Raw genomic sequence first — 14862 nt, forward strand, 5'->3', positions numbered from 1 at the left:
TGCGTGCGTGCGTGTGCGTGCGTGCAAATACGTATAAATTTATACTCATTCATTCACCTAAAACCTTATAAATATCCCATTACCCTTCGCCTTAACCAGGTACTTCAGAATCTTGCCAGAGTCGTGAGATTTGAATGGTCAGGAGACCAGAGAAAAGGTCAGGAAAAAAAAAAAGAAATAAAGAGAAAAGAAAGGTAAATCAAAGTGACATCCAGCACCGACCAAACACTTCCTGCCTTCCCCATGATTAAAAAATCAAAGTCTTACGCCAACCCCGGAAGCCTCTAAATTCCAGCAAATTTAGCGAGATCTCAAGAGCCCAGAGGAAAAACTAAAGAGAGGAAGGAGGGAAGGATCGATAAGGCAGAGTGAGATCAATAGAAGCCAGTACATCCAATCCATCAAAGTGAAGTCCAGCACCAACGAGACCCCTCCTGCGTGGTTACAAAACCAGAGTCTTATGCCAACCCCAGAAACCTCATACTTCTAATAAATTAAGATCTCAAGTGACCAGAGGAAAAACTAAAGAGAGGAAGGAGGGAAGGATAGATAAAGCAAAGTGAGAACCACAGACACCAGCACCAACTGATTCAAGGGGCTGTGGGAGGGAGAGGGTACTTCTGTTGAGTTTCAGTAGATGCTGGTGCGACGGATCTGGCATGCATAAGGACCACCACCAAAGAAAGAAGCCGTCAACCGCGGTCCAGCAAAGCGAGCACCCCCCCCCCCCCCCCCCCGGAATCCCCAGGCCGCGGCAGCACCAAGGCCACCCCCAAGCCACCCGAGCGGACACCGGTCGGCGAGCCGACCCAGACACCCGGAACACCCCCGCCCCAGCCCCGGCCCACACCCCCGAGCCCAAGGCCGCAGAACGAGGCCCAGCGGGCCCCCACAGCGCCCCACCGGTCCCCAGCCCCCATCCCCCCACGACCCCCCCGCACCCCACCCAAACCCGCCATCCACCACGACCCAGGCCCCACCACCCCCGACCCCCAAACCCCCGAACACACCCCGACCCCCAGCACCCAACCCCCCACCCACCCATACCTCCACCCCCCCCCCAAACAAGCCGCCCCCCCCCGACGGCCGCCACCCCCCCCCCCCGGAACCCGGCCCCCCGCGAGAACCCCCCACTCCCCCCCCCCCCCCCCGGAAACCGGCACCGGGCAGCAGCGCAGAGAGGGAAGATGTGCCCACCCCACCTCCAGCCGCGCGAGATTTGCACAGCGGCGGGAGGGGGGAAGCAGAGGAGGAAGCACCAGGGGAGAAGGCGGAACACCAGAACACCGAGCCCGGTGGGGAGAGGCCCCGGTCGTCACGCCAGAGTACTAGTGACACCTAACCCTGTTACTGAGTCCGCCAGCTCGCCGACTGGCGAGCTCTACCCTTACACCGTGAATGTGGCCCCACCCAGTGTATATACAAGTGTGTGCGTGTGGTGCATTAAAATTGGGAGCAGGTGAGTCGGAGCAGAGGGAAAAAATTTCCCTTACTCCGACATACCCGTATCCCCCCCAAAAAAATGAATATGTATATGTGTGGTGCATTAAAAAAGGGAATGGAGGGACAAAGTGGTGGGGCAGGGACACAAATGGGGGGGACCACAGCGCTGCCAGGCACTGCAGTCCATCCCCTCTGATGGCTCCCCGCCCCAACTCACCCCTCCCCTTGGACGTGAGGTGCATTAAAATTGGAGGGGAGTTGAAGGGTGAAGACGGTGTTTCCACCCTTCCCCACCCCACCAAGAAATGTGTTGTGTGCCCTATGTGTATATTTACAAAGTGTATAGTGCAAGCTAGTGAAGTGAGTAAGAGGAGCGACCAGCGGGGCCTCACCCAACCCGGCGGGTGTAGGTGGCACGCCCGCCCCCCAGCACCCCCACCCCCACCCGCCCCCCACCTCATCCACCCGGCACCACAATGGGCGGACAGCCAGCGCAGCAGGGCTACCGGACAGCCCACCGGCCACCGGAGCCCGCCCGGGGCGCCAGGAGTTATGCCGGAGTGGGGCAGGCCCCAAACCCTCGCCCGGCCCCCGGAGCCCGACGCCCGGGCCGGGGAGGGAGCCCCAGGCCCAGGGAGAGGGAGGGGGAGGGGCCGCAGGGCAGACAGGGAAGGGGGGGGGGGGCGGGGGAAGCGGGGAGAAGACGACAAGAAGGCGAAAGGGCGGCTGCAGGGCAGGAGGCGGGGGGGGAGAGGAGGAGGGAGGGCGACAAGGGAAAAGGGACCGGGAGGCAGAGGAGGACGGGCGGGAGGAGGCGAGGAGGGAGAGGCGACGGGGGGGAGGAAGGGGGAGGGGAGAGGGAACCACGGGGCACACCGGAGGCCCACCCACCCCGAACCGCGCCGCCGGGCACGGAGCAGCGGACCGCGCCGGGACGGCACCGCCCCGGGCACCAGGGGAAGCACCCCAACACCGCACCCCACAGGGGGCCCAGGGAGCGGCCAAGACGCAACCGCCACCGAGCAGACAACGGGGGGGGGGGGGGGCAGAACCACCCCCGCCCGACCACAGGGGACGGCGTCAAGAAAATTGACTAATTAGCATGCAGTAACACCAAGTGTTGATGCTTAGTGCCCACTAGAAATAGATCTTAAGGAGTTATTGAGTATAGTGTCGTATAGTGTGGTATGCTCGAGCCCACTAGCAGCAACTAGGTTCCTGACTATATAAAAATAAAAACAATCAGATACAAAATACCAAATACAGGAGCAGCGAAAACAGAAGTTGTAACGATGTGGTGGCTCTCGTTAACAGGCAGAATCTTGGCAGGATTAAGTTGCCAAATTGAGATTAAAATATTCTATGTACATAGACCATATTTGTTTAAATCTTGATACTTGATTTTTATTTAAGGCAGAGATTTTTTCCATTGAGATATAATTTATTAGTAAGTTTAACCAGTGGTCGATATTTAGAGATTGTTTATTTTTCCAATTGACAAGGATTATTTTTTTAGCAATAGTAAGGGCTATAAATATAGCTTGAGATTGTTTACATGGTAGCTCAGTTATTGTTAAGTCACCTAGTAAACACAATCTTGGAGATACAGGAAGCCTACAGTTTAATATATCAGCGAGCTTTTCCAAGATTTTAGTCCAGAAATGCAGCACTGGAGTACATGACCATAAAGCATGAAGATAAGTATCGGCAGTGTTTTGTGAGCACTGGAGACAAATGTCGGAGTCAGAGAGTCCCATTTTTTTCATCATATATTGTGTAATATATGTTCTATGAAGTATCTTATATTGGATAAGTTGCAAATTTGTCTGTTTGGTCATTTTAAATACATTTTCACAGATTTGGGTCCAAAAGTCTGGTTCCGGAACTATAGACAAGTCTTTTTCCCATTTTAAAGTCGGTAAATACGTTTTATTTGTGTATAAAAATAACTTATATATTTTTGATATTTTCTTTATTGTTGTTGGAGAAAGCTTTATAATATCTTTAGCTAAGACAGGCAGTTGGAGCGTATCCTGAAGTGTTGGGATTTGTTTCTTAACCATATTTTTAACTTGCAGATAATGTAAGAAATTTCCCTTTTTTATTTCATATTTCTGGACCAAGTTTGTATACGATATAAACTTATTATCTGAGAAAAGATGATGAAGGTGTGTAATTCCTTTCTGCTCCCATAGGCTTAAATGGAACGACTGATTATTAAGTTGAAAGTCGGGGTTATGCCAAATGGGAGAGAGCCCACAGGGCGCCAATTGGGAGTTTGTAATTTCTAATGCCTTCCACCAGGCAGTCAGGGTGGCGGCTATCATTGGGTTTTTAAAACAATTATGTCGTCTTATTGATTTTGTAATAAAGAGTAAATCTGACAGTCTAAGATTATTACAATCCTTCTGCTCCAATTCCAACCAACAGTTAGTATCTCTGTTGGGTTGTGTCCATAGCACAAGATATTGTAGTTGATTAGCTAAATAATAGTACATAAAGTTTGGTGCCTCTAAACCTCCTTTAGATTTACTTTCCTGAAGAGTAGATAGACTAATTTTGGCTTTTTTTTTATTCCAATAGAATTTTATGATAGCAGAGTCCAGCGATTGGAACCAGTTAGACGTAGGTTTAAATGGAATCATTGAAAATAAATAATTAATCTTTGGTAAAACTTTCATTTTTATAGTAGCTATCCGTCCTATTAAAGAGATCGGAAGATTATTCCAGCGCTCCAGGTCACTACGGATACTATCCAATAATGGTGAAAAATTTAAAGAAGTTAATTCAGTTAACTTAGGTGAAATTTTAACACCTAAGTATTTTAAATTACCTGTAGGAAAGGAGTAGTGTGGATCCTGACTTGTAGGATTCCATGAATTTTCTGTAATAGGTAATAATGTTGATTTTGTCCAGTTAATAGAGTAATCTGATAAGTGAGAGAATTTAGTTATTAATTTAAATGCTTCCCCTAGCGAGATAGCAGGTTCTTCTAAATAGAGTAATATATCATCGGCATATAGATTAATTTTATGTTCTATTGTCCCGGAGTGGATTCCTTGGATCCGTCTATCCTGACGTATAGCTAATGCAAGCGGCTCAATAAATATAGCAAATAATAAAGGAGAAATTGGGCACCCTTGTCTTGTTCCCCTTTGTAAAGTAAAACTCTGTGATGTAATCCCATTAGTAGTAACTGTAGCTTTAGGAGAATCATATAATATTGAGACCCATTGAATGAATGACTCCCCGAAGCCGAATTTATTTAAGACAGCAAAGAGGAAGGACCAGTTAACTTTATCGAATGCTTTTTCTGCATCCAGCGAAATAACAACTGCCTTTTTATCATACCGCTGTGACATACTAATCAAGTTAAAGTCTCCTAATATTATTAGTAGAATGACGACCTTTAATAAAACCTGTTTGATCACTATGAATAATTGTCGAGATTACCGTCTCTAATCGAGATGCCAAGGCCTTAGCGATAATTTTAATATCGGTATTAATTAGTGATATCGGTCGGTAACTTGACGGGAGGGTAGGGTCTTTTTCTGGCTTTAATAAAAGTTTAATTGCTGCTATATTCATATCTTGACGTATATCACCTTTACTTTTAATTTCAGTTACTACTCTTAGAAATAATGGAGCAAACATTAACCAGAAATGTTTAAAAAATATAGCCGGAAAGCCGTCTGGACCAGGTGCTCTGCCATTAGGCATACTGTCTAAAGCACGATACAACTCATCTATAGTAAGCGGGGTATCGAGAATATCTTTATGTTCAATAGATAACTGAGGTATATTTAAGCTGTTTAGGAATTCCTCAATATATTCAGGGTTAGGTCTATTAATTTCTGTGTATAGATTTCGATAATAGTTATAAAAAATATGGTTAATTTCTTCTGGTGATTGTGTGCATTCACCATTTATATCTTTAATAGCCGTTATAAGAGATTTTTCCCGATTCCGTTGAAGTTGATTTGCCAGGAATTTACCTGATTTATTATTATGTTCAAAATTATTATATCTCAACTGTTGTATTATAAACTCTGTCTTTTTAGATAACATGTTATCTAACTGTATTTTTATATTCTGTAGTTCTATCCATATTTGATTATTTGGGTTTAATACATATTCATCCGTTAGTTGTTTAATTTTATCTTCCAGGTATTTTTCTAATTTTTGATCCTGTTTCTTTTTATAAGTTGAATATGATATAATTTTCCCTCTAATTACCGCTTTCCCTGCTTCCCAGAGAAGAGATGGAGATATATTTGGAGAGTCATTTATTTCCAAAAAATCTGCCCACTCCCTTCTAATAATTTTATCAAACTCTACGTCTTTCAGTAATGAGATGTTAAAACGCCATATCGGGGGAGGTTTAAAGGTAGAGTCAATTTGTAGAGTGAGGGAGACTGGTGCATGATCACTTATAATTATAGAATGTATTTTTATAGCAGTTTTATCAACAATAGAATTATTTGTAAGGAAAAAATCAATTCTTGAGAATGATCGGTGCACAGCAGAGAAGAAAGTAAATTCCTTCTTAGTTGGGTTTTGAAGTCTCCAGCCATCGCTGAGGCCAAAATCCTCCATATATTCATCTATTACTTTAGCGGATCGTAATCGCCTTGTATATATCGTATTATTAGAACGATCTATTAACGGGTTCAAGACCGTGTTAAAATCACCTCCAATAATAATAGTAGAATTTGTTGCTAAATCGAGTAACCGAGAGAAATATTCATGGAAAAAATCAGGGTCATCATTATTTGGGGCATATAAATTACCAATTGTATATACTTTATTAAATATAGTTACCTGGATAATAATATATCGGCCCTCTAAATCTGTTACTATATTATTTAGAGTAAAGAATAAATTCTTATGTATAAGTATAGAGACACCTCTTTGTCTACTATTATAGGAGGCAGAGTAAACTTGACTAAAATTTTTATCTATAAATAATTTTTCTTCTGATTTTTGTAAGTGGGTTTCTTGTAGGAGACAAATATCTGCCTTAAATTTTGAGAGATGGTCTAAAATTTTTATTCTTTTTGCCTGGGAGCGAGCGCCACACACATTCCAGGAGACCAGAACTAATTTCTGCATACAAGCAATATAGACTCAGTCTTATGTATACATCTATATAAGCTGCTTATTAATATTAACATATTGTAGGATAGCAAAAGAGTAATTAGGCAATTTATATAATTTATATAAAGAGAGAGATAGCAAGTAGATAAGTATAATAGTGAAGAAACGTGGGGGGAAGTGAGTGTGAAGGAAATCTGTGGGGGATTCAACATAACAATACACCAGTAAATGGTGACCTAAGCGAGATTATTATTATTATTATTAATTTATTTTTTTTAAGAATATATTTTTATATTATTATTATTATTATTATTATTATTACTATATAGCCTATGCATAATATAAATTCATATTCTATTTCGTAACCCATTATCCATACATATACATACATATACATATACATATATATACATATATACACATATACATACACATACATATACATATACATACGTCAAATAATCACACAATGCTCGGCTCTACCAATTGTCAGTTAGAACAGCCAAGGGGTCGAGGTTGGGTTTCGGAATAGCTGGCCGTCGATATATAATTTATCAACGACCATTGAAGTCCGTTTACCCTCCTGTCTATTTTGTTTCATTATCGGAAACAGTACTTTTCGCCGCTCGTTTATCTCTCTTGGGAATTGATCATTCATCCCGAAAGATGTCCCTTTGAGCTCCCGTCCTTTACTTTTTACCAATTCTTTATGTTTAAAATGTTCGAACTTAGCAATAATAGGACGGGGCTTATTGCCCTTACGAGCTCCGAGCCGGTGTACACGGTGAAAAGAGATATTATTTACCGTCTCCTGTGGGATCTTTAGCGATGATGTCATGAATTTTTTTATCTCACCCTCTGGATTATCTGGAGAATTTTCGGATATACCTGAGAATATTAGATTTTCCCGCATACTACGGGATTGAACATCTAAGACCGTTTCCTTTAGCATTTTATTTTCCTTTTTAATCGTCTCCAACTCGGCTGTGACAGCGACGAGAGAGGAGCGTAGCTCGGAGTTATCGCATTGGAGATCGCTTACCTGTTGGCTAACGAATTCCAAACTTGCCTTTAATTCTTTGACGTCCTCGCGGATAAGACAGAGGACGTCAAGTTTTTTATTTATGGAATCCAGCATACTCACCGATACGTCGGCGGTTGCTAAATCGTCCGTGTCTGTTGACGAGTCATTTTTCCTTTTTTTTTTCGAAGGATTATCCCGACTAGCCGCCGGCTCATCCATCGCGCAGCTATAAAAATAATCGTCAATAAAACGTTCGAGGTCGTCCACACTGGATAATATTTCCGATCTTTCTTAGAAAAGAAAAAAATCGAATTTATCTAATCATTAAATTCGGGTTTAATTAGAAATATAAAGCTAATTCTATTTTAGCAGCAGAGCGCCGCCATGTTAGATTTCCCCAGTCTCGCTACCGGTCACGCGATAGTCACAGCATCTCGCGATGGGAAATGTAGTTCCTCTCTTGTGGAGGTTACTGTGACCTTAGCTTGCTGAGGAACACGACTGGTACCTAAACTATGTGTTGGGCTATGCGTGTAGAGGCTAATATGACCTTAGCTTGAAGGAAAACCTGACTGATAATATTCGCCTTGCCCAAAAACACCGGGTGCAGATATGCAGTCTAAAAAATAAACAGCCAGCCGTGTCAAATTAAAGTTAATAACAATAGTATGAATACATACAGACATAAATAGCATAGATTTAAGTTAACCAAACTAGTTATATATTCATGTCAAATCAATAACTTACATAATAAATATTTATGGCAATGTGAAACAACTTCAAACCAAGATAGTTACCCTCTCAAATCCCTCTCTTGACCCCACTAAAGTGGGGTCAACAACCCGCAGGGCACTAAAAACACATTTTATTAGCCTTCTTCTTTTCTTTTTTTTTTTGGTAAAACAACAACACGTAATAAAATGTACTGTATAATAAAGCATTAAAATAAAAATTAGTGTAGTGTAGTGTAGTGTAGTATAGTGTATTGAAAATTTTATCTCTCCCTCTCTCGACCCCACTGAAGTCAGGTCGACTTAAAATTTTACACCACACTAAGCCAATCAGAATCTCGTTCGTCCAATTCAGACCCAATAGAGAGTGCAGCCAATCCGAACTTTCACTGGCGAAGTCACTTAGTAGTGTCAGACAAATAGTCCCTTCGGACACGTCGAAGGTCGTTCCACCCGGGGGCCAGACGTCATTGTTCAGGATCCAAGTGATGGTCAAGAGGATTTTGGCACACAGCAGGAGCTCCCAGCGCATCACTCCCCATCCGCATTCCAGTGGGAGGCAGGAGCGCATGTCCCACGTAGTACCAGGTTGTTCCTTTTCCCTTCAAGCGGAGGGCGTGGGAGGTCCTCTCGACAACCTTGTAGTGCCCAGTCCACCGTGGCTCGGTCCATTTGCTTTTCAGGACCTTCAGGTACACCCATGGCGCCGTGTGGATGTTGTCAGACTGCTCTCCGTCCTTCTGCCTGGCCCCCACCTGCTCGAAAAACAATCGCACAAGACGGTTGAGCTCCTCGAAGTACGGTCGGTACCTGAGAGGTTCCATCTTCTCCGATCCAGCCATTGCGGCGGGCCTTGGAAACTGCTGTCCCTGCGAAAGCTCGTACGGTGTGAACTGTGTCTGGGAGTTCACAGTGCTTCGGACAGACATTAATGCCAGCGGGAGGGCATCCACCCATGTCAATTTGATTCCGGCAATCTTAGATTTCAGATTTTGATTCATCCACTCCACTTTCCCCTGTGACTGGGGGTGGTAGACGGTGCCAAATGAATGCTTGAGGCCGAGCACTTATTCCACTTTTTGTCGATATTTATTCTTAAAATGTCGGCCATTATCAGAGCGGATTCATCGAGGAAAACCATATATCAATATACAATAGTTTACCAGTACCTTAATGACAGAGGCGGCATCCTCCCTTTTACAGGTGTAGGCCTCGGGCCAGCGTGTAAATGTACCAAAAGTTAACGCCCCGAACACTGTCAATCATGTCTGTAAAATCAATTTGAATTTCCTCTCCTGGATGTCGAGGCAGAGGAAATGTCCCCTGGAGAGGCTTCATTGTCGACCAGATATTAAACAGTTGACACACCTCGCAGTTGTCCACCACATAGTCAATTGTGTCTCGCATGTGTGGATGCCACCAATATAATAAAGAGCGTGTAATCTGCGGCTTACCCACATGGCCCGGTCCATGTGCTTCTTCCACCAAGACGTGGAGACGTCGGGTTGAGGGAATAGGGCGCCCATCTGGGTGGCGCCACAAGCCTGTGGCGTCCTGGGAGGCATTGGCATCCTTCCATGCACTTCTCTCCTCAGGCGCGGCCCGCCTCTGATCCTCCAACAATGTCTCCAAAGTGACCCGAGGTAGCAATACAAGTGACTCTGGCTCCGCATTTACAAACTGGTGCGCCGGGTGGTAACCTGCGACTTGTTTTGCGGCTAAATCTACTACCTCGTTTCCCTGTTCCCCCCACCCGGTCGCCTTACTATATCCCTTACATTTCACAACTGCTACCTTTCGTACTTCATCAATGCGTTCCGCAACCGCATAATCTCCTCCTCGTGCTTAATTGGGGTGCCGGTCGCGGTCAAGCCAGCTCTCCGGCTCCCTAAAACAACATCCATCTGTATACAATGTTAAATCGGCATCGGGATATGGGGTACCTTGCAAATCTGGTCTGGCCCTGAATTGCTCTGCTGTCCTGGCCGCACACTCGTGTGGTTTCCCTTCTTGGATCACATCTGCCATGTTGATGCCCTCATATGTATAAATAATGTGTGGTGCATTCAAAATTTTCTCCAGACGTGTCTGTCACAGAGATAACATTATAAATGTTACCGAAGTTACATATGCCATCACACTATATATTGTTAAAACAGTCAGTGAATACGACATGACAATGTGAGCTATCTTTTGTAAATTTTTTGCCAATCCTACCACATACCTAGTACATGGGGGATGTCTCTTTTTTTTTTTTTTTTTTCATTTAATCAAGTTGCACACTGGCGTACATCAAGACTCGTCTGTCCCCCTCCCCCTTCTGAAACAGAACACCACACGTGGTGCTCTTTTCAGACATATCCAAGAAAAAGGGCTTTGTGTAATCAGGACGATGCAAGTCGGCTGCCGAGGAGAGAGCCTGCTTGAGCAGGATGAAGGCACTCTCTACCTCCGCAGTCCACTCAAGGGTGGCAGAGCGATTGCGCATGCCCAAAGCTGAAACCATTGCTTGTAGGGGTGCTGTCAGCTCCCCATAGTCAGCAACATAATTTCGGCTATAGCCCGTCAAACCCAAAAATGACAGCATGTCTTTGACTGTGTGTTGCTTTAGATGTGACAAAATAGTGTCCCGGGGGTGCTGGTGAAACAGCCGTCCCCACACGGGAGACGACTTGGCCCAAAAAAGTAACAGTGGGCCTGCAACATTACAATTTGGACTGAGAAACCTTGAAGCCACATTCAAACGGGTAACGCAACACAAGTTGAGTAGCAGCAAGGCAGGAATTGTCAGTGGCGGCAGCCAAAAGCAAATCATCAACATACTGAATGAGCACCACACCGTCCGGCAAGGGCAAAGGGGAGGGAAGAGCCTTCAGTTCCCTGTTAAAAATCCTCGGGGGGAGAGCAAAAAACCCTTGGGGCAATCGTGTGTAACGCAGTTGTTCACCGTCAAACCTGAATGAAAAATGTCACGCATTTCCTCCGCCAAAGGCAGGCAGAAGAACGCATTGACCAGGTCAATGACAGTGAAGAACTTATATATGTGGTCAAGAGCACTGAGCGCTGTAAAGGGGTTTGGAAAAGGGACAGTGGGTGTTATCACAATAGCATTAATGCGTCTCAAATCATGTGCCATGCGATATTTGGCAGCTATCTCTTTAGTAACAGGCAAAATTGGTGTGTTCCATGAGGACGACGAGGGCTCCAGGACTGCGGCACGTTTGAGGCCTGCGATAGTCTCACGGATGCCCTCCTCGGCGTCAGGGGAAGATTTGTACTGCGGCTTCCAAATGGGGGCAGGAGAAGACACAGAGAACACAATAGGAGAGAACAGCGCTTTGGTCCTGGGGTGATCCATGCGCTCCCGTCCATTGTCGCGAAAAATTTGGTGGTGTTCCAAAACAGACGAATTACACACCATCACTTCAATACGCTAGCCCTGCAGCGATGGTGAAAACTGAACACCAGGAAGGGCAGACGGGGCCCAATGAGAAGCTTTTATGCACCCACAGCTGGCGGAGCTCCTTTCAGCACAGCCTCCTGAATATGGCTGGACCATCACCGCACTAGAGGATGGATCACCCCCGGAAGCCTCCGCGCACTCTCGTCGGGTGCGCGCCAAATAGGCCAAACCTGTCTCGTTCGGTCCGATCCGAAAGCCACAGTTTTCCAGTGGACCGGCTCACTGCCCCAAAAATTTATCCATTAACTACCACATAGTCTACGATACTACTAGTACCGGCCATATCCTCCAGAGTTGTCAAATCTTGGTGTGGCATTTTGGACCCCAAAATAGCCCTCAAATCCCCTAATACCAATCCAATTCCCAGTGTGGCGTCAGTCAATCGTTACACCGCACCACCACCGGTAGCAATTTCTCAGATAAACAAAATCGATCCGCCATACGAAAAGGTGTATAAATCAGAGGTGGCATGATACGGGTAGACCATAATTCGATACTATAACGATATTTAGCTCACGATATCGATAATATCACAATACACGATACCTACGATTTTTAATATATTATCCAAAAAAATATATATTTAGCAATATATCACGATATATAACTGAAAAAGCCAACAAATACCCAGAAAAAGGAAAATATCTTATTATACATTTATTCAATGCCAAAACTTTGTACAATGTACAAAGTTCTGCATAGTACCTCACTATCTCTTAATCTTTTAACTATAAACATTATCAAATAAGACAAATTAAAATACATAAACATTTATAACATAACACTACACAACTAGACACATTACATCGATATCTACCGTCAATATATCGATAATTTATTACAACAAAGAGCGCAACAATATATTGCGATATCAATTTTTTTTTTTTTTCTTCTCCCACCACTAATATATAGTGTTCGATTAGAAATCCCAGAAGGCATCATTAATGCTTATAGGTTTGGTATAGATGTCTAATTACTTATAGTATGTCTAGTTTGATAGTGTGCACCCTTCTTCTCTGAAGGGAGTTGCAGCTTAACTTATGCTTATGCAGTATCTTCTCTCTGTCTCTCCTTACTCCCTGAGCAGCCCCCTGTGTATCCCTTGCTCGCGGGCCTGCCTGACCCAAGCTACCTGCAGCCCTTTTAGCAAGAGCCACATCATTCAACATATCCTAAAAGCGCTCACCAAAAAAAAACAAAAAACAAAAACAAAACTCCAACGTGAGGTCAGAATGCTGGCAGGACCGCTGAGTCCTTCAGCCCTCTCGTCCCAGTGGGCCCTCAACTCAGCATCCGTATTCCCACAGCCGTCCGCTCCAACGCCTGGAACAAAATGTACACACGCAAATGAATTATCGGGAGCCCGCACCGGGCAGTCCCCTCCAGAAGGGGCGCAAGCAGACGGTCCCCTTTATACATCATATTCAACCGTTCCCCTTATTATTTCCGCAATCGGCGCTTGTATGCCCTCAAAACGGGAATACCAGAGAATTGTGGGGCTGACGCACGCCCTCATTGGACAACAAGTCCTTAATTTATTATCCTCCTACATTATGGTTTGGAGGTCCGGTCTTTCGCAAACCCGCACGTGCGTCTCGCATAAATTTAGCAGCAGCTGCCATCCGATGCCAATTAGTTATAGCTCTAGAAATCCTGAGCTGACGTTTTCGAAGCCACCTTCCCACAAACACATTTCTGTTATTGTGCTGTGCCTTTGCAATCATCTGCGCACAGTCATAAAAGGCAGAATTTTAAGCAATGCCTTAAACACATTCACCTCTTCCTCATCCTGGGGAAAAAATCCACTCTCTTGTGCCTGGACGACCAACTTTCTTCGCCTGTTTAACAGCACCTCCTCTGGCTCTCCTGCTTCCAGACACATACTCTGGTAAATAGCCAAACAGCCTTAACTGATCTCTGACTGACTCACTTGCTGACCCATAATCACTTACAGCCACCGCTATCTTTTCTCCTTTCTACTCAAACGTCATCTTTTCTGTCGGCCGATTTGCAAAAATCTCCCAGGTTAAACAAGATAAGTTTGAACCCCCACAAGAAGTAGTGTACGTCGAGTCGCCGTGGAACAACTCCCTGGGGGTTTCCAGCTCAATTAACTAACGTATCCTTTTGGCGAACCTCAGACGAACAGGTCGCAGCTAAACCGCTACCCTTCTCTTTCACCCCATAACAACTACAAATTATATCTGGATGCCAAGCAAATACAGACACTCTAACATATACCATACACTACAAAGGGCCCTCTGGAACAAACCACACGAATATAGTTAAATCCACAACTTCATTCAAATCACACCAATAAAGCGCTCGCCCCCGCTTTGGGCATAAATCACACTAATATATTATACAAAATAACACTTTCTAAAAAATACAATCAGTAAACACCAGCCACGCAAATTCCGTTTGTACAACTTTTAACAAGCAAAATAACAGCAACTATCCACCCAACCAGAAAACAAAAACCAACACAACAACAATAAGTCTGCACACACTTCCTGGCTCCTACTCACTGTCTGTCTTTGCGTGTTCATTCACTCAAGCCTTAATAATAACAACAAATAAGAGCTACAGTTACTATTAACAATTAACAAACACCCCTAAAAGCAAACAAATAATAATAATAATAATACTTCAAGCAATTGTCCACGACAACCACCAGCCAACAAATAATACAAAGAACAAAAAAAACTAAAATCAGTTAGTACAAGCAACAATCAAACCACAAGATTAGCAATCAGTTAACACAAACCTCAGACAATTAACATTAATACAGCTCCGCAAAAGAGAGAGAGAGAAAAAAAAAAAGGCAGAATCACTTATAATCTTCACGCTTAAAGAATACACACCACAAGTACACAATAACAACAATACAGAAAATTAAGACACACACAGAAAACACCACTACTCAATATTACTTGTCACTTCAATTGCTAATTCTTAATCCAAAACTCAGTGAATAACAATAATTCAGAAAATTAATGCACACAGAAAACAACACTACTCAATATTACTTGTCTCCTCAATTGCTAATTCTTAATCCAAAACTCAGTGAATAACAATAATTCAGAAAATTAATACACACAGAA

At 43.9% G+C, this 14862-nt stretch overlaps 1 protein-coding gene across 1 annotated transcript; it reads right to left on the reverse strand.

Annotated features, from left to right (window-relative positions):
* Positions 1-8557: 8557 nt before the first annotated feature.
* LOC144023018 (uncharacterized) lies at positions 8558-11653 on the reverse strand. The gene is given in 6 exon segments (XM_077528262.1): positions 8558-9550; positions 9750-9921; positions 10577-11021; positions 11119-11209; positions 11251-11358; positions 11539-11653. Coding segments are annotated over 6 exon segments (1719 nt in total). The 3' UTR covers positions 8558-8762.
* Positions 11654-14862: the final 3209 nt, after the last annotated feature.

Source organism: Festucalex cinctus, chromosome 7 (assembly GCF_051991245.1).
Source record: "Festucalex cinctus isolate MCC-2025b chromosome 7, RoL_Fcin_1.0, whole genome shotgun sequence".
Classification (NCBI taxonomy): domain Eukaryota; kingdom Metazoa; phylum Chordata; class Actinopteri; order Syngnathiformes; family Syngnathidae; genus Festucalex; species Festucalex cinctus.